We start from the raw sequence: 21,684 nt of genomic DNA, 5'->3' as shown, positions 1-21,684 counted from the left end.
AATTGAATGCGAGATTTCCCGGATTTTCACACCTTTCTTCACTCACTCTCTCTAACTTCTTTCTCTGTCTAAGTGTTCTAAACACCCCCAAACCCTAGGGAACCTCCCTAGCACCCTAGGGAAGCCCCGAGGCTCCCGGAGTCCCGAGAAAAAGGAGTGTTTCGGTTTCGAAACGCTGCTCCAATTAAGTTCCGGGTTTCGATAAAATTCGCTGTAAGTATGCTACGCTTACGCAATTTTTAATATAGCTTTCAAATAATTATAGGAATGTTATTAGGTCCTTAAAATAATTATTTGGGCTATTATTATGAGTTATATTGAGCGTTATTAACGCTTAATAATAGTCAGACCATTAGTTTGTCGCGGTTATCATTAGACTAAACCCTAGTGGTATTGATACTAGGTTTTATCGAAGGAAAATCGTTTGAGAGTATCGAAGCGCTGTCCGAGTGCTAAGACACCACCTACTCAGGTGAGTGCATAGTCCCTTTCATCTTACACATAGATATGAAGTATTTTAATATAAATTACGTGCTATGTGTGCATATTGTTTGAATACTTGTTGTCTATGCTGGATGAATGATTTATACATGTTTTAAATGATTTAAAGTGTATATTTATTTTATATCTGCAAATATGTTGGGATAAAACATGGGTAGATGAAATAGTTGGCGAGTGATGAAATAAAATAATGAGAGATAGGTGATGATAGGAAGGTGATGATAATTAGGTGAGGATAGATAGGTGATTATGAATCGGTGATGTAGGATACTACAACCTTGTCCGACAATTTGGAGATGTAGTCATCTACCAGAGTATAGATGGCGACCACGGACTATTATAGACAACCCCGTGGAAACACCAGCAGACTAGTAACCTGTAGGTGATGAATTACGAGCTCAGGCGATGTTGTAACTACGTATTCATGCGATGATAGTCTAACCCTTATTATGAATTACGAGTCCAGGCGATGTTGTGGCTACGTATTCATGCGATGATAGACTAACCTTTATCATGATTTACAAGTCCAGGCGATGTTGTGGCTTCGTAATCATGCGATGATACCCTAACTCTTGCTAGACACATATTGAGGGAGTAATCCCCGGATAGGTATTGTCTATGCAATGTAGGCGATGATCCTTAGGTAAAGTTCGTAGGAACAATCATATAAGGAAATACGATGTAAGGAGATGAGAAGTAAATATGATATAGGAGATGACCCTTGAGATAATATCTTTAGGGAAGACTAAAAGAAGATAATGGGGATGGGTAATTGGGTTGATTATTTGATTGTTTAAACATAATAACTATATTATTGTGGGTTGAAAACCCTATGTACTCACCAGGTTTCCCAACCTGACCCACTCAGTTTATTTACATCACAGGTGGCGATATGAAGTGACATAACACTGAGAGATTTAAAGAGATGTAGATCACTGGTGTAAATAATTGTAAGTTCTGTTTATGCTTATGTTTCTGTATTAACGATGACATCCCAAACGTTTTAAGATGAATAAAAATACGTTTCTTCGAAAATATTTTAATAACGTATTTACCATGTTTTTCTGGGAACAAATTCCGCAACATTTTTATGAAAAGAAGTACTCTGGCTTTTACAAAGCATAAACAAAATCGGTCTTTTCTGGCCGTGATTTTGGGGATGTCACAGTTGGTATCAGAGCATTAGTTTAAGCGAACTAAGAATATGGATTTATTTCTAGACTTAAACTTAGAATGCTAAGCGATGATTGTGAGGTGTGATCACTAGCTTATTTTAGGAATTGTGCCTAAAATGCTTTTATGTGCTAAATACTTGTGCCTGATATGCTGTTAGTTGTTCGGATCTATGGTCTGTTGTCGACCGGATCTGGAAACCTTATGTGTTTAGGATTCTAAACGTATGACTACGATATTAGAACTAGCATGTAAATGTTTCGGAGTGATAAGGATGATTTAAACGTCAATCCTAAGTAAAGGTCTAGATTCACCTTATTCGGTGTATAGATCAAGATGGCAAGAACCCGTAGCGGAAACGTGAATGCAAATGGGAACCGAAACCAACCCCCAGTGATTGAGCAAATACCGGTTGTGGTAGCCGCTGCTAAGCCAATAACGATGGCCGGAGTGCAAGCGATGATCCAGGCAATGTTGGATCGTCAAATGGAGGAAACCAGACGTTTGATCCAGCAAAATCAAGAGGAAGCGACTATTCAGATCGAACGGCCCGAGTTGAATGAAGGGCTGACTGAGGAGGAGAACTACAGTGGGACTGTTGGTCAAGTCAACCCACCAATAGTTCGACAAAACAACCAAGATGACGAAGTCGAGAGGAATGGATGCAAGTATAAGGATTTTCTGACTTGCAAGCCATCGACTTTCACTGGAAAAGAGGATCCGATCGGGGTCATGGATTGGATCTCGGAGATGGAATTAGCTTTCATGATGAGCGGTTGCAAGGGAAAGCAACAGACCACATTTGCGGTGCGTCAGTTTCGAGGAGGCGCTGTACGTTGGTGGAATACCTTGGGGAAGACTCTGAGCCCCAATGAGCCCCTGCAACTGACATGGGCAGAATTTTTGGTGCAATTCAAACGAAAGTACTGCTCAGCTCAAAACCTACTTGAGCTAGAGAACCAGTTTCTAACCCTGAAGAAGGGAAGCATGTCAATCGATGAATACACCAACAACTTCACAGAGAAGATGGAGTTTTCCTTGCGCCTTGTTCCGGATGAGATGACGAAAATCGACAAGTACGCAAAGGGACTTCCATGGGAGTACGCGGTGCCAGTGCGTCAGGCACCTACTCTGGAGGCAGCTATATGGGCTGCCAAGTCTGTGGAAGATATGATTAAGGGAAGAGATGCCAACAAGATTGATGTTGGTGAAAAGAGGAAGTTTGAGGAATCTACGAGGCCCAATAAGAAGATCAAGTCTGGTTCAAAGGAGTCTAGCGGATGAGGAAACAAAGTGAAATGGTGCGAGAAGTGCGAGAAGAATCACTTTGGGAAATGTAGCGAAGAAGTGACTTGCTACAAGTGTGGGAAGACCGGACATTACGCCAACGAGTGCAAAAGGGTGTGTTATGAATTCCGTGAAGAAGGGCATGTTGCTAAGGATTGCCCGAAAAAGAAAGAGGCGGCAAAACCAAACATTCCGCCAAAACCAAAGGCAAGAGCATTCCATATGATCCTAGACGAAGCAGATGACAATGCGAGGATTTAGGAATGACGGCTTGACATCCAAGGATCGAGTTATAAAGTAGCCATAGAATCATATGATGTAGCCTGTTAGAGGCATAGTCTAGGGTGAACTTGAACACCTATGTAATCGTTTCAAGAAATAATATAAAACCTTTGTTTTGTTATCTGATGTGTTAAGTTGTTGTGTGGTTTTCTTGTATGGTGACTTGGAAAAACTGTGGGACAATACTTGGGACGAGTATGAGTAGGTGTGAATGGTAGTAGAGGCCTATACTACCAGAAGCACAGGACTCACACTTGGATCAGGGAAAGTCACAATGTTACCAAGAAGCTAGTAATTGATTTCGTTTTATTCAAGTGTGTTGTTACCATCGTTTCGGTAATGACTAAGAAGATTGTTGATATTCCGACCCTAGTGGTCATATCGAATCGAGTCCGGCTACGATGAGTATGTTGTGTGGTTTAGAGAACCAAGTTTGATGTAGCGTCCGACTTAAACCAAACGGTTGAAATCAAAGCGATCAATAGAAGTATCGCACTGGTTGTTAAATAAGTTGGTAGCTAGAAATGCCAAATGTTAAAGTGTGATTATATTACATTAGAACATGAAGGAAGGCATAGTCTGTTTTAGAGTTTAACTCTAAGAGACTTAAGTCTATGTGTTGCAACGTACGATGATAGGTCATTAGAATATGACACATCGATCCATAGTAGTAGTAAAAGAAATCATCTCAAGTTCGTATCCAGTAAGGATCAATATTGTGACTTGAAGGTCATAATTGGGAGTCTAGCCTGAGGTGGAGAGCAGGTGCACGATCAAGTACTACTTACAGTCAATGAGTCTAAAAGGTAGACTTGGAGGAATATAGAAGTTATAATTATTACCTAGGATGAAGAGATGACGTATGGATTCATTATACGACCCTGTTTCGTTGATGATTCCGGGACGTAATCATCCTAAGGGGGAGATAATTGTAACGCCCGCAGATCTGGGCTAGTCAAATTAGAGGCAATAGGGGTCAAAAATGACTTTTCGACAAAAGATTATTTTGAATAAATAATCTTAACCAAGTTGTAGAGTATGTTACAAGGTTTTCGTACATATAAAGAACGCCGAAATCCGAGTTATAACGAAGAAGTTATGACCCGTTGAAGTTTCGCGACGGAACCGGCACGATACCGGGAAGCGTAAATAGTGAATTTACGATAGAGCGAGATTTAGCCTTAGCAATCTAAACGGAAGTCGTAGAATATGTTAAACTAAGAACATCGATAAAAAGAACGCCCAAATCTGACTTCGTATGAAGAAGTTATGATTTTTCGAAGTTTCGGTCTAGCAATGTACAACCCGAAATTTGAATATTTGATCGAGCGGTTTTTAGCCGACATGACCTAAAAGAGAATCGAAGATCTCGTTGAGAGTAGCGTAACGAGAAAAAGATGGGCGAAAACGGATGTCGGATGAAGAAGTTATGAGGATTTAACGGACCAATCGTGTCCCGGCTCGTTAATAATATAAAATTTAAAATTGAGCCAAAATTTGCCGACGAAGTCTAAACGAAAGTTGTAGAGTATGTTCCCACCTTCGCGTGGATATAAAGAACGTCGAAAACGGAGCTCGTATGCGAAAGTTATGATTTTTGGAAGTCGAGAATGCAATTTGCGAAGGCTGATAAGGAGCTGATGACGTGGCGCATTGTGGGCCGTCCATCGCTGATCAGATCTCGCTTCGGATGAAGAACACGTCGCCCTTCGCATACGCCCCGCGTCCGAGGTCAGTACGCCCCGCGTACCCTCGCCTTATCTCTTCCGATGTTGCGAGCCAGCTGGTGCGAAGCTGGCACCCTTATCCGAGTTACGCGCCGCATCCGAGGCTACGCCCCGCGTAGTCCGAGGACCTCCGGCCTATAAATTGAATGCGAGATTTCCCGGATTTTCACACCTTTCTTCACTCACTCTCTCTAACTTCTTTCTCTGTCTAAGTGTTCTAAACACCCCCAAACCCTAGGGAACCTCCCTAGCACCCTAGGGAAGCCCCGAGGCTCCCGGAGTCTCGAGAAAAAGGAGTTTTTCGGTTTCGAAACGCTGCTCCAATTAAGTTCCGGGTTTCGATAAAATTCGCTGTAAGTATGCTACGCTTACGCAATTTTTAATATAGCTTTCAAATAATTATAGGAATGTTATTAGGTCCTTAAAATAATTATTTGGGCTATTATTATGAGTTATATTGAGCGTTATTAACGCTTAATAATAGTCAGACCATTAGTTTGTCGCGGTTATCATTAGACTAAACCCTAGTGGTATTGATACTAGGTTTTATCGAAGGAAAATCGTTTGAGAGTATCGAAGCGCTGTCCGAGTGCTAAGACACCACCTACTCAGATGAGTGCATAGTCTCTTTCATCTTACACATAGATATGAAGTATTTTAATATAAATTACGTGCTATGTGTGCATATTGTTTGAATACTTGTTGTCTATGCTGGATGAATGATTTATACATGTTTTAAATGATTTAAAGTGTATATTTATTTTATATCTACAAATATGTTGGGATAAAACATGGGTAGATGAAATAGTTGGCGAGTGATGAAATAAAATAATGAGAGATAGGTGATGATAGGAAGGTGATGATAATTAGGTGAGGATAGATAGGTGATTATGAATCGGTGATGTAGGATACTACAACCTTGTCCGACAATTTGGAGATGTAGTCATCTACCAGAGTATAGATGACGACCACGGACTATTATAGACAACCCCGTGGAAACACCATCAGACTAGTAACCTGTAGGTGATGAATTACGAGTTCAGGCGATGTTGTAACTACGTATTCATGCGATTATAGTCTAACCCTTATTATGAATTACGAGTCCAGGCGATGTTGTGGCTACGTATTCATGCGATGATAGACTAACCTTTATCATGATTTACAAGTCTAGGCGATGTTGTGGCTTCGTAATCATGCGATGATACCCTAACTCTTGCTAGACACATATTGAGGGAGTAATCCTCGGATTAGTATTGTCTATGCAATGTAGGCGATGATCCTTAGGTAAAGTTCGTAGGAACAATCATATAAGGAAATACGATGTAAGGAGATGAGAAGTAAATATGATATAGGAGATGACCCTTGAGATAATATCTTTAGGGAAGACTAAAAGAAGATAATGGGGATGGGTAATTGGGTTGATTATTTGATTGTTTAAACATAATAACTATATTATTGTGGGTTGAAAACCCTATGTACTCACCAGGTTTCCCAACCTGACCCACTCAGTTTATTTACATCACAGGTGGCGATATGAAGTGACATAACACTGAGAGATTTAAAGAGATGTAGATCACTAGTGTAAATAATTGTAAGTTCTGTTTATGCTTATGTTTCTGTATTAACAATGACATCCCAAACGTTTTAAGATGAATAAAAATACGTTTCTTCGAAAATGTTTTAATAACGTATTTACCATGTTTTTCTGAGAACAAATTCCGCAACATTTTTATGAAAAGAAGTACTCTGACTTTTACAAAGCATAAACAAAATCGGTCTTTTCTGGCCGTGATTTTGGGGATGTCACAATATATATATATATATATATATATATATATATATATATATATATATATATGTCAATAATCATTATTTATTTCTCAAATAAAAACATTATTATGACGCATGAATTCACTATTAAATAAATAAAAACTGCTATTATGTATCAAATTAAATAGTTATACTTTATTGGTATTGATAAAGTTAATAAAATGGGGAATCAAAGTTAATCTTAACAACCCGGTTTGCTTGATACATATAAGTCTAAACGGATATATCATATTATTCACTTTACTATCTAAAGTTTTAAACCGAAAGATAATAAAATTAATACAACCATATTTCATGGAACATGAATAACAAATGGAATACTAATTTTCTATTAGTCATAAATCATACATAGATATTTTTTCTTAATATTGAACAAAGTATTTGATTTTACAACTGACTGGTCAATTTCGATTAGAGGACATAAATAATAAATAAAGCTTAAAAAATTACAAATAAAAGGGCCTATATAATGGATTATTTGTTTTATTTTCATTAGATAAGAGATCGGGTCAAATATTTGGAAGAGATAAGATTTCAAAGGTAATCAAATTAAAATTTAATATTATTTTATTCATAATTAGTTGTACTTTACGTTTAGAGAGTTGAACGTCTTAAAAAAATAATATTATTTTATTGGATCTATTTATAGAAATAGTAGGATTTCTTTTATAAGTTAGTATATATATATATATATATATATATATATATATATATATATAACTGTTGGTGGAAGTTAAAAGATTGAAAAAAGTCAAAAACTATAACTTTTCAAAATTATTTGTAGTAGTTTTTAAATTATAAATCTTCTATTTAAAATAACAGTTTTAGTTTTGTACTCGTGAACAATTTTTTTTACTTTCATTTTTAGAAGCCAACAACTTTTAAGAAAACTCTTCACCAAACACACCTACAATGAATGATATTTTATGATAATTTCCTAAAAATGTCATGAGACTTTCCATTTTGTTATTTTAGTGGTGATTCTATCAAAATCTCTATTGTTTGGAGAGGAAGACCGTAATTAGAAAAGAAAGGGTAGACAAATAAAAGCATAGAGACAAAAAGTAAAAATAAAAGGGAAAGGACAGAGGAAAAAGCAAAACATTGACGCCCTGCTTTTCTTTCTTCTTCAACATCCTCCTTACATATCCATCGTTCCTTTTTCACCTCTCTCTCTCCCCTCATTCTTCTTCCGTTTCACGTTTCTTGAATCTTTACACACATACACACATTATAGTCATATAAAAATACCATTTTTTTTTATATAATTCTGTTTCTCTCTCATCGCATTTTTACTCTCTGCATCACAAATCAATCGTATTATTATTTCATAAAATCTTGGTTTTTTTTTTCCCCGTTATCTAATTCCTCAATCTTCGTTCGTTCGTCATCCCAAGAAAACACAGCGAATAGGGTGAACCCCTGTAATTCTTGATTGCCAAACGTTGATGATGGTGCCAAATTTTAGCGGGTGTTAAAGAATTAGGGCTCGCAGATTGATAATGTAGCTTTCATTGCAATTACGATTAGGGTTTGTTCGTTTTATTGTTTATATAATTCGGAATCTTCATTTTTTGGTGCATGGGATGATAATCGGCTATTGATTTGGCGAATTTTGTGGAAATTGTTAAGTTGGGTAACTTTTCTTGGACCCTAATTAAGGTCTTGTTACGTATATATAGATCTGAGTGGGGATTGAAAGTTAATTTGAAGAAACAATTATGGATCATATTGTTGGTGGAAAGTTTAAGCTTGGTCGGAAAATTGGCAGTGGATCCTTTGGTGAACTTTTTTTAGGTATAATCATAATTGGGAGATTGATTTTAGGCGTTATCTCCATATACATATATACGAGCATACACGTATACATATGCGTGCATGTTTCCTTTGTTGATAATCTTCTTGTTTGATGATATTGCAGGTGTTAATATTCAAACTGGCGAAGAAGTAGCTGTTAAACTGGTATTAACTTCCATCTGTGATGATTTCTTTAGTGTTTATGATTGCTCTTATCATAATTTCTGTTACAAAAATTAAAATACATTTTGACGTATAGGAATCTGTCAAGACAAGGCATCCACAGCTTCATTATGAATCAAAAATATATAGGCTTCTCCAAGGAGGAAGTGAGTTTTTCTCTAAAGTTTATACATTTATCTCAATAATCACTTTTTCTAATAACTTATAATGAATTGGTGTATTCTTGCGAATTAATCGGTTAAATTCATTTATTTGTGCTGTGAATGAAGCGGGAGTACCAAACCTGAAATGGTTTGGTGTTGAGGGGGAGTATAACATCATGGTTATTGACCTTCTTGGACCAAGTCTTGAAGACCTTTTCAACTATTGTAATAGAAAATTTTCCTTGAAAACTGTCCTAATGCTTGCAGATCAACTAGTAAGTGTTCAAAAAAGCTATTCCCTTTTCTTATAAATGATAAATCGTTTCTCATTCAATCATGTCAACAATCTTACACAGTTAAATAGAGTTGAGTACATGCATGCAAGGGGTTTCCTTCATCGTGACCTAAAGCCTGACAATTTTCTTATGGGCCTTGGTCGTAAAGCCAATCAGGTAATTTAATAATTTTTGTCCCATTGACATCAGGCTCAGTCTCGCTTCAATGAATGAAAATTTAATAATCTTTTAATGCTCCTTTTTATGACAGGTGTACGCGATTGATTTTGGACTCGCGAAAAAATATAGGGATCTTCAAACTCATAAACACATACCATACAGGTAACGTCTATTTTCCTCTCATGAAAGTTGCAATGTTTGATTGGCAAAATGGGTGGGTCGGGTCGGGTACACAGGCGGGTCTAATCTTGATTGGGAACTCATTTGTTAGGGAAAACAAGAATCTCACGGGTACAGCTCGTTATGCAAGTGTCAACACACACCTTGGAGTTGGTGAGCGGTTTATATTTTATAACTTCAATGTTTTGAGTATAAAAATTTGATCTTTTTGATAGTTTATAAAAATTGAAACATTTTGTGGATTTTGTAGAACAAAGTAGGCGGGATGATTTGGAATCTCTTGGTTACGTTCTTATGTATTTTATAAGAGGAAGGTGAGCACAAATAAAATGTTGGATTTTTGTAAGTTGTTTAATTTTAGTTGTATTTTACATTTTTACCCTTTAATTTTAATGATTGTCTTTGTGTTAGCCTTCCATGGCAAGGACTGAAAGCGGGAAACAAGAAGCAGAAATATGACAAGATTAGTGAAAAGAAAATGTTGACTCCAATTGAGGTACTGTGGTATATGTATAGTGCTAAGTGCAAGAAATAGCAACGTATTTTCATTCAAAGCAATTTTCATTTCTATGATATAGTAAAATCTTCTTAGTATAATGTATGAATAACAAAACAATAGAAGTACAATGCTATAATTGGGTAGATTTTTCAAAATACAGCGCCTTGGTAAGAAAAGTTTTGAAAGTACAATGTTGTAATAGAAAAAAATTGAAAGTACAATGTTATAATACACAAATAAATGTAAGTATGTTGTGCTTTTCAATATTTTGTCCTTGAAATTTACAAAAAAAATGTTTGATAGGTGCTATGCAAATCATATCCATCGGAGTTTATATCATACTTTCACTATTGTCGATCATTGAGATTCGAGGATAAACCAGACTATTCATACCTCAAGAGGCTTTTCAGAGACTTATTTATTCGTGAAGGTTGTCCCTTCAAATCTCTATATACTCACTCATCTTCAAGAACCCAATCGATCAAAGTTTGTTGATCATTTTCTTTCTGTTTTATGTTGGTTATGCAGGCTATCAGTTTGACTATGTCTTTGATTGGACGGTATTGAAGTATCCTCAAATCAGTGCCAGCTCCAGAGCACGGGTAAGTATAGTGTGTGTGTGTGTGTGTGTGTATATATATATATATATATATATATGTTGGTTTTGAAGAGTGTGTAGTGATATATGGCGTTGTTTTTGCAGCTTCCGGGTAACACGGGGATAAATGCTGGAACATCTATGGAAAAGCAGGGAAGAACGTCGGGTATTACTTTTAGCCAGATAACTTTTACATTTTGTCTCATTCAGACGGTTTATTCAGTCCCTTTATGTATACATTTTGTCTCATTCAGACGGTTTATTCAGTCCCTTTATGTATACATTTTGTCTCATTCAGACGGTTTATTCAGTCCCTTTATGTATACATTTTGTCTCATTCAGACGGTTTATTTAGCCAGATATACTTGTCGGTATACATTACACGCGTACATGACATGTTTAAATTGTTTGTGTTGTTAAACAGGTGGTCAAGATTCCCGTGCACTAGATGCATTCCCAAGAAGAAATATAGCAACCGGCGGCCGCTACGACTTTTCAAGACACCGGACTCCCGATGATATGACTTCCTCAAAGGATGTGGTAAGATTATATCTTCATGGTGAATCCACATTGAAATTGAAATTGCTACACTGTAGCTGCGGAGACTCGAACCATTGACCGTTTTCTTGTTTACAGCAACCTGATTCTGACAAATTGCGATCTTCTCGAAACGGGAGCTCGTCAAAATATGCTGCAGCCTCAGGCACAAGACCAAGTTCATCGGGCGAACAAACACCAACTGAAGGGCAATCATCGAGCCGTATCATGTCAAGTGCTGGGGGACGCACGTCTACTACTCAAAGAGCATCGTTTGGTTTAGGTTATGATGCCAAGTCATCGGGTTTTTCTCGTCCAGCTAAAGGTGGTCGTGAAGATCCGCTCAGGAGCTTTGAGTTCCTTCAAATCAGGAAGTGAAAGGTAAAAAGATTACCGTTATTGTAAAAAAAAAACAGGAGGATTTCTGTTTTTCGGTTTTCTACTTTTGTATTTTTAGGAGATTTGATTTGGATGGGTCTGTGTATTTGTAATGGTTATAAACACTAAGGTTATACTTGAATGCTATGGTGTCGGTGGTTATTTCTTCGATTATTTTGCTTATTGCGATTGATGATTATGAGAGCGATTGTTGTGTTGTTTGATGTGAATGTTGGTCACCTTCAAAGATTTTATCCCATCCATGATCAACAACGGGGATAATGGTGGTTGTTGAACACGAAAGCATTCCTAGCTTTCAATGTGGTAATGATCCAAAGGGAAGAATAGAATATCCAATTGCGTCCCTATAATTTGTGCTTCAAGTCTCAAGGTGGAGGCATACGCATGACTCAAGGAGAGATGTTGGAACTTGGAAGTAGGGATGTGCTTTGAGCTGGAACCAACCCGAAACCCGAATTCAATGAAAAGTTGGAACCGAAACCCGGATCGATTATTACTAATACGGGACCGGTTCGGTTTAGACAATACAAGTTTTGGTTCGGTTATTAACCCGAAATGACCGAAATAACATGTACACTATGCTTTTGAATCGAAATAACCCGAATAATCCAAATAAACTTGAAATAACCCGAATGTCCAAAATAAGGAACTTTTATATCTAGTTCAAGAAAAAAATATTAAACATTGATAGGGCAACGACTTTAGTAGTTTTTTTTTTTTTTTTTTTTTTGTAAACTTCGATCGGTGGGTACGACAATAAACAATACGCAAGAGATAAGAGGGATCGGTCAAGTGACATTAGTTTCTGGGCGGTCATTTTAGCCCGATTAAACCTTTATTCGGGTAACCCGGACTGAAGAACCCGAGAACCGATTTGGGCTAAAATAGATACCCGAGAACCGACTCAAATAACTTATTCATACCTAATTCGGGTCGGTCCGGTCCGAATTCGGTGGTTCAGATACCAGGTCCAAATGCACATCCCTACTTGGAAGTCTACAACCGAACCTAAACTTGATAAGCATCATCTGACCAGTACCGAAGAGAAAAAGGGCATGTCGAAATTAGAATGTCACACTAAGGTTGTGTTTGTCATGCCACAACTAGCTTATAAGTTAGTTTATTTTTCGAATTTTTTTAAACTGTCATATTTGACAACTCAAAAAGTAGTTTATATGCTAGTTTTTAAAAAAATTAATTAGACTAGCTTTTCAGGATTTATAAAAAAAAATCCAAATATACCTTTAATTAGTTATAGAATCTACCAATGAGGTCCAGTTCAACCGGGCGTATGGACACTCCAGTTTTCCCCTCCCAGGAGGTTTGGGGTTTCTGGAAGAATGGTGTCGAGTTCTATCTGTATCCAAAGGGAAGCTCCTTAATGGGAAACTTAGTTGCTAAGGATGATGTTGTTATCTCTTCGAAGAGGGATCGAACCCAAATTTGTTAGGTGTTATAGCATACTGCCCTATCGGATGTCACCATCCGCTGCACCAAACCGTTGTTCAAAAAAAGTTATAGAATCTCATCATCTTAAACGCTTTTTTATCTCATTTTATATCATCCAGTTAGCTTATCAACTTATCCGAAGTCATTTTTTATTAGATAGTTTTTCAGTTAGTATGTCAAACATAACCTAAAAACTAAAAATATTAAATATAAAATCATTTTATTTATGTTCGTAAATAGTAACATTAGTAAACTATGTTTTTTGTTGTTCCTTTTTGATGGTTTTTGTTTTATACGCCGACTTAAACTAAATAAATAATGTAAGGACACTAGTATAAAAAAACACAAATTGCAAAGATACTTGTATTATTCACATTTTTATCAGATTTATAAACAAATACATATATACATACATTCATACGCACACCGTATCTATATGCATGCCAACATCGTATTTAGGTGTCTGAGTTCCAATTTTATTCATATGTACAAGTTCAAAAAGTGAAAAGGCCTAGCAATAAATATTGTATGTTTGCCTTCTATCTTGTTGTAATTATCTTTAATCTATGTTTTGAGAAATAAAAGAAATTATCATACTTATGATCGAGTTCTTCGTTAAGAATCCTAACAAACATTGTTAAAGATCGACTAAGCGATGAGGCCAGGTGGTGGATTGTGGTGGGAGTAAGAAAAGATGAGAGATTACTAAGAGTTGTTAATTTTGATGTTCTAAGAAAAGAAACAATTTACATTTTATTTTTCAAGAACTATCCAATGAAGTTCTTTTAAAAATGATATCATAATTGCCATAAATACTTTGTACAACACTCTTGTTTTCATATTTAAAAAAGATTGAAAAAACAATCAATCAAATGATGGTTGTTAAGTTCTCAATCATGATCTTGAGGTCTTATAAGCGAAAAACGATATCGGTCATGCAACAAGATTTATAATTGAATCTTAAGAACTCAACTACGTAAGATCTTCTCCTGATTTGATCCTATATTTTTAGTCTTTATTCCATACATCATATTTCGAGTCTCATAAATTTCATTCATGGACTAAAAAACGTCAATTCAACTTGAAACCGTGCCTTAGATCGCAAGAAACCTCATAGTGCATCATAACTTTATCCATTCATCTTGAATTATGTAAAACATCAAACAACACACAATTAATTCATTTGTAATATTGTGTTTTTAGTTGCGATCACAGTGATCTTAATTATTTTTTATACTTAAGATGTATTCATTCTAAATGTTGTGGTTTGTAGTTACAAAAATTATGGTTACCGGTAAAGAAATTAAAATTGATTTCACCATGGATGTTTTAATTAAGAGAAATTAAATATCATCATTCCTTTTTTTTTTTTCTACTCATCCATACCCATATTAAATGCTGACATGTGTATATTTAATAGAATAGATAATATTTTAATATATTTGTGTCATATTTAATAGAATTAATAATATTTTAATATATTTGTCATCATTTAACATAAATATAGTGATAGATAGAGAAAATATAGAAACATTTAGGGTGCATTTTCATTGAAAATTGAAAATGAAAACTCAACCCTATTTTCTGAAAACATTTTCATAGAAAATGTTTTTATAAAATAGAGTTGAGTTTTCGTTTTCAAATTTCAATGAAAATTTTAGAAAACGCGTTTAGTTGAAACCGGGAGAGTTTTCATTTTCCATCTTAAAAATTTGGAAAACTTTGAAAAACTGTAAAAATCACTTTTCTAATTTACATACAATTTGGAAAACTGAAAATTTTCATTTTCTTGGAAAATTTTGGAAAACTGAACGAACCAAACACGTTTTCAAAATTTCCGTTTTTCTTGAAATTTTTTTTCTAGAAAACTGGAAAATTTTCCACAACCAAACGCATCCTTAATTTCTCTTTAATTAATATCACACTTTAACTAATGCTACACAAATAAAATTTTACAAGTAATTTAAAAACTAATTAATTTTAGCTGTATCTTTAAATCCCGATCCACATTTACAATCACAATCTTATACATGAAACAATTATTTATACCTTTACACAACTTGGTGGGTGATCTGCATGTTTATTCGAAAAGGCCTAAAGCTTGATAGTTCGGGCCGGGCTGGTTTGGACAAGGCTTAAATATATCAAGTAGGACTTATAGGTGTCCGGCCCAAAGAATAGCCCTAACTATAAAAGGGACTCTCCGTCAAAAACCCTAATTTTCATCGTATTCATCCACACCGTCTCTGCTCTCCTAGGCGCTGAGCAACTGGTCGCCTGAAAAATGGTAGAATGTGACCCCCATTTTTATCTCTTTGTGTGTTTTATTGATTGATCTTTGCCTGATAATGTCTATAATTTGATTTTTGTAGCCGTTCAAGAGGTACGTGGAGATTGGAAGAGTAGCCCTCGTCAACTACGGAAAGGATTATGGAAAGCTCGTTGTGATCGTCGATGTCATCGATCAAAACAGGGTATCTCGATCTCACTACAAGCATCTTGTTACTAGCTCAAGTTATTGCTATGATATGATAACTGGAAACAATGCATTCTTCTAGATATCGTAATTATATTTCTTTTAGGTTTTGAAATGATCTTAAGTATAGGAAAATCATTAGAAGTTTTTGGTCACGTGAATTTGTAAGAGTGTAGTTTGTAACATAGGATCGTATGTCATCGATTATGAGCTTGCGGCGATTTCTGCTTTATCTTTTGATCGAACATACTTCATCTAGTTTATTCGTTAAAGCTCCTTAAAAACATATAATGTTGCGACTAATTTGATTAATTTCTGTATGAGTATGCTGGAAACAATGTGCACTTGTTTTAATTTCCCCTTTTCGATTTGCAGGCTCTTGTTGATTCTCCTGACATGGTGAGGGGCCAAATGAACTTCAAGAGGCTAACACTCACAGATATCAAGATCGACATCAACAGAGTTCCAAACAAGAAAACTCTCATTGCTGCTTTGGAGGCTGCAGGTAGGTATCACTTTAATTGGATGGCAGTTGTTCATGGGATCTATGTTGTATGAAGTTTTTTGTCGTCTGCAGATGTTAAGAACAAGTGGGAAAGCAGTTCATGGGGAAGAAAGCTCATTGTTCAAAAGAAGAGAGCATCTCTTAATGATTTTGATAGGTTCAAGATTATGTTGGCAAAGATAAAGGTCAACATTACTCTTATGCTTAGTTTCTGTTATAATATTCTTTTTAACAATATGATCAGATGCTGTTTCTTTTAGGTTATAAAAATTTCCCCTCATTGTGTGTATTTGTTTTCTGATCTTGCAGAAGGCTGGTGTTGTTAGGCAAGAACTAGCCAAGCTTAAGAAGGAGACTGCATGATCTTGTCATTTGTGCTCAAGATTTTGCCACAGTTTATTTGAATTGTTGTTGAGTTGACCAGTTTTGGATTCTAGGTGCTTATGTTTGACCTTTTACAAATGATTGTTAGAAACTTTTTCCAATTCAATTTTGAACTTCTATATTTGCTTCATGGTTTTTTTTTTTTTTTTTTTTTTTTTTTTTTTTTTTTTTGCAAATTGCCAAGTCAAAATAGTTAAATATGGATAGGAGGTTGGTCGTCTAGGTCATATTTCAAACACCGTTCATATTCTGAAAGAAAACATAACATAAGTCAAATATGAATATGAAACACACTTTTTTCCTGAATGCAATCCTAAAAACCAAGTTTATTATACAACGGAACAAAATATAAAAACCATCAATATATTGATTTTTATTGTCTATGTTTCAACTTTTGTCGTCATTAAAATTGATGATCAATATTAGATATATCAATAGAATATTATGATATTCTTATGGCAAAGTAGTAAAAATAGATACCAAATAATCTTTCGTATATTTTTGATTTTCATATTCATGGTCGGTTATGAAAGATTTTATAATATCCAGCAAAATGATTTGTCATACCATAATGGCATAAATATAATTGTGAAACCCTTTCCTTTGTTAAGATGGTTATTTAAAAAAATTGAAGTTTTTTTTTTGTTAAACCAAAAAAAAATTATCGGGAATATTAAACCAAAACGTTCGAAACTATAATGGTTTATCTACGATTCAAAGTTTTTTATAATTAAGCAAAATTACTACGAAACCCATTATATCCGGTTATGACGATTGTTTATAAAAATCGAAGTCTCGGTTATTGAATCAAAAAAATATTATTTAGATATTTAAACCGATAAAATCCAAACAACGTTGTTACTTATGAGAATTTATAAAACTTTCAGAATATCTTTTAGAAAAAAGAAAATAATTTGCAAATTTGATGTATGGACTAAGACTTATACAAGTTCAAGATAAATACAAACATGACGAATACACAAGGTGGGTATTAACTATTAAGTACAAGACAAATATTGGTCAACTTCGAGAGCAACGAACAATTCTGTCGTCTCATCGTGTGGTTATTATATTTTCTCCTATTAAGAAAAAGTAAATAGGGATACAATATGGTCTTTGTATAAAAAGTTTGATATGCCATCCAAAACTATAATACATCAATAGGGCAACTGACCTTTTCAAAAGACGATAGACCGACATATATATATATATATATATATATATATATATATATATATATATATATATATATATATATATATATATATATATATATATATATATATATATATATATATATATATCCATTTAAAGTTAAAAGCTATGAAATCTAATATAATATATAATATAAAGTATAAAGTGATATATTTTCAAAACTTAAAAAAGTTAGTTTTTGAGTTTGTAATTTGTTGATTGACTACTTATACTATACACGTTTATGATGTAACAAATTTGTCGTATGTTTCTTTTTTCCTAATTCAATTTTTTTTTTTTTAAGTTTTAAACATTATATCTTTAATACATTATGTTTAGTCATCCAACACTCTGTAATTATTGTATTTAAGGGATATTTTTTTTCTTTTAAAAGAATTCAATGCAAATGATACGATTATATAGCTTAAAGGGTTCGACTTGGTTTTATACATAGTTGAGGGGTTCAATTCAAAGACAGATAAAACACAAAAAAACCAGCAATAACTTTTAATTTTTTATTCAAACCACCATATGCAAGCAGGTTCAAATCATTCGAATATACAAATTGATTTGCATTTTGATCATTTTGGTCGCCTAATTCTCATGTTTCTGGTCCATCAATCGCTGTTGAGATCCAAGAAAATTTCGTCTCATCGGAAATTTTGTTATATATCCCCGGATTCGGTATTTCATCACAATTCCCAATAAAGTTTTTGAAACAAGGTGCGCGAATCCTTTCATATCTAAGAATTTTCTACAGAAATTAAGTCTATTTGCATCCTTGTTGCTTCTCTCTGTCATGAATTGATAAGTTATGTGATAATCTTGGTGGTAAGTGGATTGAAATTACACAATTTGTAAGCTTGAGTTGTTAGTATAGATACTGGAAACTAAAAAGAAATCATTGATTAGGGTTTTTAAGCTTATGTATGGGTTTATGAATTGGGTAGGGTGATTGATTTTTGGCGTCTAATCGGGTGTGATTTCTGTGCGTGTTAGCTGCAGCTCTGTCTTATGTTGAAGAGAATTTATAGTTCTAATGCAAATGGCGATATGGAAGATTTTTTTCCGGTTAGGCCAGAGTGCCAAGAACTTGTTCCGAAGACCCGCTTCAAACCCAAGGTTTGTTCAAAATTCATCGCTTGCTTTTTTGTTAATTTTTTCGTTTGTTGTGCAATTTCTGTATCTGGATTCTTCTACTTTTAGATATGCTTTTTAAAATCTCATTTTTACTAATCCTGTCACAATGTTTAAAGCTTGGTGATTGTTTAACTGTTTCAGGTTGGGAAAACTTTAAGTGAAAGAAGATGGAATGCTGCATTTGATAAAGATGGTCATTTGGATATAGCTGGTGTTCTTAGGAGGATACAAAGAGGGGTACTGTTTTTCTTGTAGATTTACAATTTTCTACTTCAAAAAGAATGAAATTTTTGAAAACCTATAATAGACAATCAAATTCCCAATTTTTTATTGAACTTTCAAAATATGGATATATTCTTAGGAGGATACAAATAGGGGTAGAGACATAGTAATCTTTTTTCTTCTTTTATATCATTCCAGGGCATTCATCCATCAATTAAAGGGGTAGTATGGGAATTTTTGTTGGGGTGTTATGATCCCAACAGTACGTCTGAGGAACGAGGAGCCCTCAGGGCAAAGAGGAGGTAGTAGTCTCTTCACTTAACACGTAAAGTACATTAATTACATATGCCATTTATCTCTAATCTTTTCTATGTTTTACTCTTCTGATAATCAAATTGTACACTGACATTTTAGTAAAAATGTTATTTTTGTTTTTAGGGAACAATATGCTTCATGGAAAGAGGAATGCAAAAAGATGGCACCCATTGTTGGTAGTGGGAAGTTTGTGATGTCACCAATAGTCAATGATGATGGAAAACCAATAGAAGACAATGGAATGGAATTGGCAGATTCTGATGCCGATTCCGACAAGAAAGTGACTCAGTGGAAACAGAGCTTGCATCAGATAGGTTTGGATGTAGTACGCACAGATCGTTCTCTTGTTTATTATGAGAATGAAGCTAATCAAGCCAAGTTATGGGATGTTCTTGCTATATATACTTGGGTAGATGATGATATTGGTTATGTTCAAGGTGAGAACCACTATATATATACCCTTCTGTCACAACAACTGTAGGACATAAAACTCATGTGATTTTTAATTTTAAACAGGAATGAATGATATATGTTCCCCAATGGTTATTCTTTTGGAAGAAGAAGCAGATGCATTTTGGTGCTTTGAGCATGCAATGCGTAGAGTGGTGTGTATGAGTATGCGTTTATTTTATATACATATTTTATATTTTCTTTATGTGGAATGATTAATCTCTGGTTTCCTTTATAAAGAGGGAAAATTTCAGGTCTAATGCAACTTCTATGGGAGTGCAATCACAACTCAGCATACTTTCACAAGTTATGAGAGTTGTTGACCCAAAGCTTCATCAACACCTTGGTAAGTACTATCATGTTTCAACTTTCATCTGCTATTTATTGTAAAAGCTTTTTTTAAGTTTTAAATAAATCGACAACATTTTTTTTTATTTAATTTACTTGAATCAGAGGGGTTGGATGGTGGAGAATATTTGTTTGCAATTCGTATGCTAATGGTGCTTTTCAGAAGGGAATTTTCTTTTGTAGATGCGTTATATCTATGGGAGGTAAAAGAGATCTATATTAGTATTATTATTACTCATTTGTTTTTTTGTATGAAGTTGGAAAGATGAAAGATGATGTTTTTGTTTAAAAATGTGAAATCAGGTTATGTGGGCCATGGAGTATAATCCAAACATGTTTGCTCATTATGCTTCAAATGGTTCGAGTGAAGTTGTTGTAACAACAAAATTAAGCAAGAAAATGCTTCAACAGTATGGAAAATATGAGAGAAAAAACGTGAAGAATGGACGCACAGATCAAAAAAGTCTTCTTGCTGTTTTCTTGGTTGCAGGTGTTCTAGAAACCAAAAACAAGAAACTTTTGAATGAGGCTAAGGGCCTAGATGATGTTGCTCAGGTTCTCTTTAAATCATATAAGTATTTGTTAGAATTTTTTGCCAAATAAAAAAATAAAGTATATTGGTTGAAATTTGGCCTAGAATTTAAGACCATTTATGACTTTTATGATTCCAGATCATGGGTGATATAACGGGAAGCTTGGATGCTAAAAAAGCTTTGTCAGAAGCACTGAAAATTCACAAAAAGTATCTAAACAAGGCAAGCATCACATCCTTACATACACTCATACATATATACACATATGCAGTTTCGGTTTATATATTATGATTCTAATGCTGGACTAATTATGGTTTCAGGCTAGAATTCCTGAAAGTTAAAGAGTTTCAAGGCAGCTAAGATATAGGTCACGAATTTAAATTTTTGTATTTGTTGTGTGATTATTGATTTTTATATTTGTCCATTAGAGATAAATGTATTTTTTGTGCTAAGTTTTCCCAGGTTTAGCATAATTTAGCAGGACTGACATCACATGTACCCACGTGGGTCTCATTGTGTTCGTGAGAGAATGTGTGTAATGTTATGTAATGTAAAGAGATCGTGTATGTGTATGGGTTGTATATTTGTATCATTAAGATGCAGCTCAAATGGATGAACGTGTCCATAACCCTCGCCCCACAATCATAATTTTTTTTTCTAACATGATATGTTATATTAATGGGTTAACTTGGGTTGACCCATATGAAGTTCACACTCTACAGTTTACATGTATGATAAAAAAAAAGTTAAGACTTATCAAATAAGTTACAAACTCAGTAATTGGTACGATTTAGAAAGAACATGACTATCAATTAATAGGTTTAGGATTCTATAAATGCCAAATTAAAGAATAGAATCTAAAATGAAAATAAATATATACATTTATATGTGTTGTCATATTGTTATAATTAATTCTAACCTAAACTTTTTAATTAAATGTATTGAACTGTTAAATTTTGGTTTGGGTTTATGATTAGGTCGACATGTTCGATCGATTTTGCGGGATCTAGTTTCAACTAATTGTGTAGGAAAACCAAAAACAAAAAATTGAAAGTCCAAGAGGGAGGGAGGAAAGAG

General features: G+C 34.5%; 3 protein-coding genes across 6 annotated transcripts; all 3 read left to right on the top strand.

Annotated features, from left to right (window-relative positions):
• The first annotated feature begins 7,902 nt into the window (after window positions 1–7,902).
• LOC145055548 (casein kinase 1-like protein 9) lies at window positions 7,903–11,769 on the top strand. 2 transcript variants are annotated; one of them, XM_079003907.1, is made up of 15 exons: window positions 7,903–8,304; window positions 8,483–8,597; window positions 8,722–8,762; window positions 8,857–8,926; window positions 9,050–9,198; window positions 9,280–9,375; window positions 9,470–9,540; window positions 9,650–9,711; window positions 9,809–9,872; window positions 9,970–10,054; window positions 10,361–10,487; window positions 10,586–10,659; window positions 10,761–10,821; window positions 11,080–11,195; window positions 11,292–11,769. In XM_079003907.1, exons 2-15 carry the CDS (start codon window positions 8,522–8,524, stop codon window positions 11,568–11,570), a joined length of 1,371 nt encoding a protein of 456 aa, XP_078860033.1. In that variant the 5' UTR covers window positions 7,903–8,304; window positions 8,483–8,521; the 3' UTR covers window positions 11,571–11,769. The 2 variants fall into 2 exon arrangements, with proteins under 2 accessions (XP_078860033.1, XP_078860032.1); XM_079003906.1 differs by having other exon boundaries at window positions 7,903–8,331.
• A 3,453-nt stretch (window positions 11,770–15,222) lies between these two features.
• LOC145055547 (large ribosomal subunit protein eL14y-like) lies at window positions 15,223–16,535 on the top strand. The gene is made up of 5 exons (XM_079003905.1): window positions 15,223–15,327; window positions 15,413–15,514; window positions 15,892–16,021; window positions 16,094–16,206; window positions 16,331–16,535. Exons 1-5 carry the CDS (start codon window positions 15,325–15,327, stop codon window positions 16,382–16,384), a joined length of 402 nt encoding a protein of 133 aa, XP_078860031.1. The 5' UTR covers window positions 15,223–15,324; the 3' UTR covers window positions 16,385–16,535.
• Window positions 16,536–18,102: 1,567 nt separating this feature from the next.
• Window positions 18,103–21,235, top strand: LOC145055545 (rab GTPase-activating protein 22-like). Of its 3 annotated transcripts, none has more exons than XM_079003902.1 (11): window positions 18,103–18,322; window positions 18,605–18,721; window positions 18,881–18,976; window positions 19,160–19,263; window positions 19,400–19,713; window positions 19,793–19,881; window positions 19,967–20,072; window positions 20,180–20,277; window positions 20,378–20,629; window positions 20,746–20,829; window positions 20,928–21,235. In XM_079003902.1, exons 2-11 carry the CDS (start codon window positions 18,614–18,616, stop codon window positions 20,946–20,948), a joined length of 1,272 nt encoding a protein of 423 aa, XP_078860028.1. In that variant the 5' UTR covers window positions 18,103–18,322; window positions 18,605–18,613; the 3' UTR covers window positions 20,949–21,235. The 3 variants fall into 3 exon arrangements, with proteins under 3 accessions (XP_078860028.1, XP_078860029.1, XP_078860030.1); XM_079003903.1 differs by having other exon boundaries at window positions 18,599–18,721; XM_079003904.1 differs by lacking the exon at window positions 18,103–18,322 and adding an exon at window positions 18,330–18,430 and having other exon boundaries at window positions 18,599–18,721.
• Window positions 21,236–21,684: the final 449 nt, after the last annotated feature.

The sequence above is a fragment of the Lactuca serriola genome, chromosome 5 (assembly GCF_051521515.1).
Source record: "Lactuca serriola cultivar US96UC23 chromosome 5, Lser_US96UC23_V15, whole genome shotgun sequence".
In the NCBI taxonomy this organism is placed as follows: Eukaryota; Viridiplantae; Streptophyta; class Magnoliopsida; order Asterales; family Asteraceae; genus Lactuca; species Lactuca serriola.
This window is presented reverse-complemented; position numbering and strand designations above follow the sequence as displayed.

What these genes read in the sequence shown, in the direction of transcription:
- LOC145055548 (XM_079003907.1), top strand. Translation starts at nt 8,522, where the DNA reads ATGGATCATATTGTTGGTGGAAAGTTTAAGCTTGGTCGGAAAATTGGC. An exon ending in AAGAAGTAGCTGTTAAACTG is followed by an intron (nt 8,763 to 8,856) that starts GTATTAACTTCC and finishes TTTGACGTATAG; the next exon opens with GAATCTGTCAAGACAAGGCA. An exon ending in TTGGTCGTAAAGCCAATCAG is followed by an intron (nt 9,376 to 9,469) that starts GTAATTTAATAA and finishes TTTTTATGACAG; the next exon opens with GTGTACGCGATTGATTTTGG.
- LOC145055547 (XM_079003905.1), top strand. An exon ending in ATGTCATCGATCAAAACAGG is followed by an intron (nt 15,515 to 15,891) that starts GTATCTCGATCT and finishes TTCGATTTGCAG; the next exon opens with GCTCTTGTTGATTCTCCTGA. An exon ending in TTATGTTGGCAAAGATAAAG is followed by an intron (nt 16,207 to 16,330) that starts GTCAACATTACT and finishes CTGATCTTGCAG; the next exon opens with AAGGCTGGTGTTGTTAGGCA.
- LOC145055545 (XM_079003902.1), top strand. Translation starts at nt 18,614, where the DNA reads ATGTTGAAGAGAATTTATAGTTCTAATGCAAATGGCGATATGGAAGAT. An exon ending in AAAGCTTCATCAACACCTTG is followed by an intron (nt 20,073 to 20,179) that starts GTAAGTACTATC and finishes TACTTGAATCAG; the next exon opens with AGGGGTTGGATGGTGGAGAA. An exon ending in ATGCGTTATATCTATGGGAG is followed by an intron (nt 20,278 to 20,377) that starts GTAAAAGAGATC and finishes ATGTGAAATCAG; the next exon opens with GTTATGTGGGCCATGGAGTA.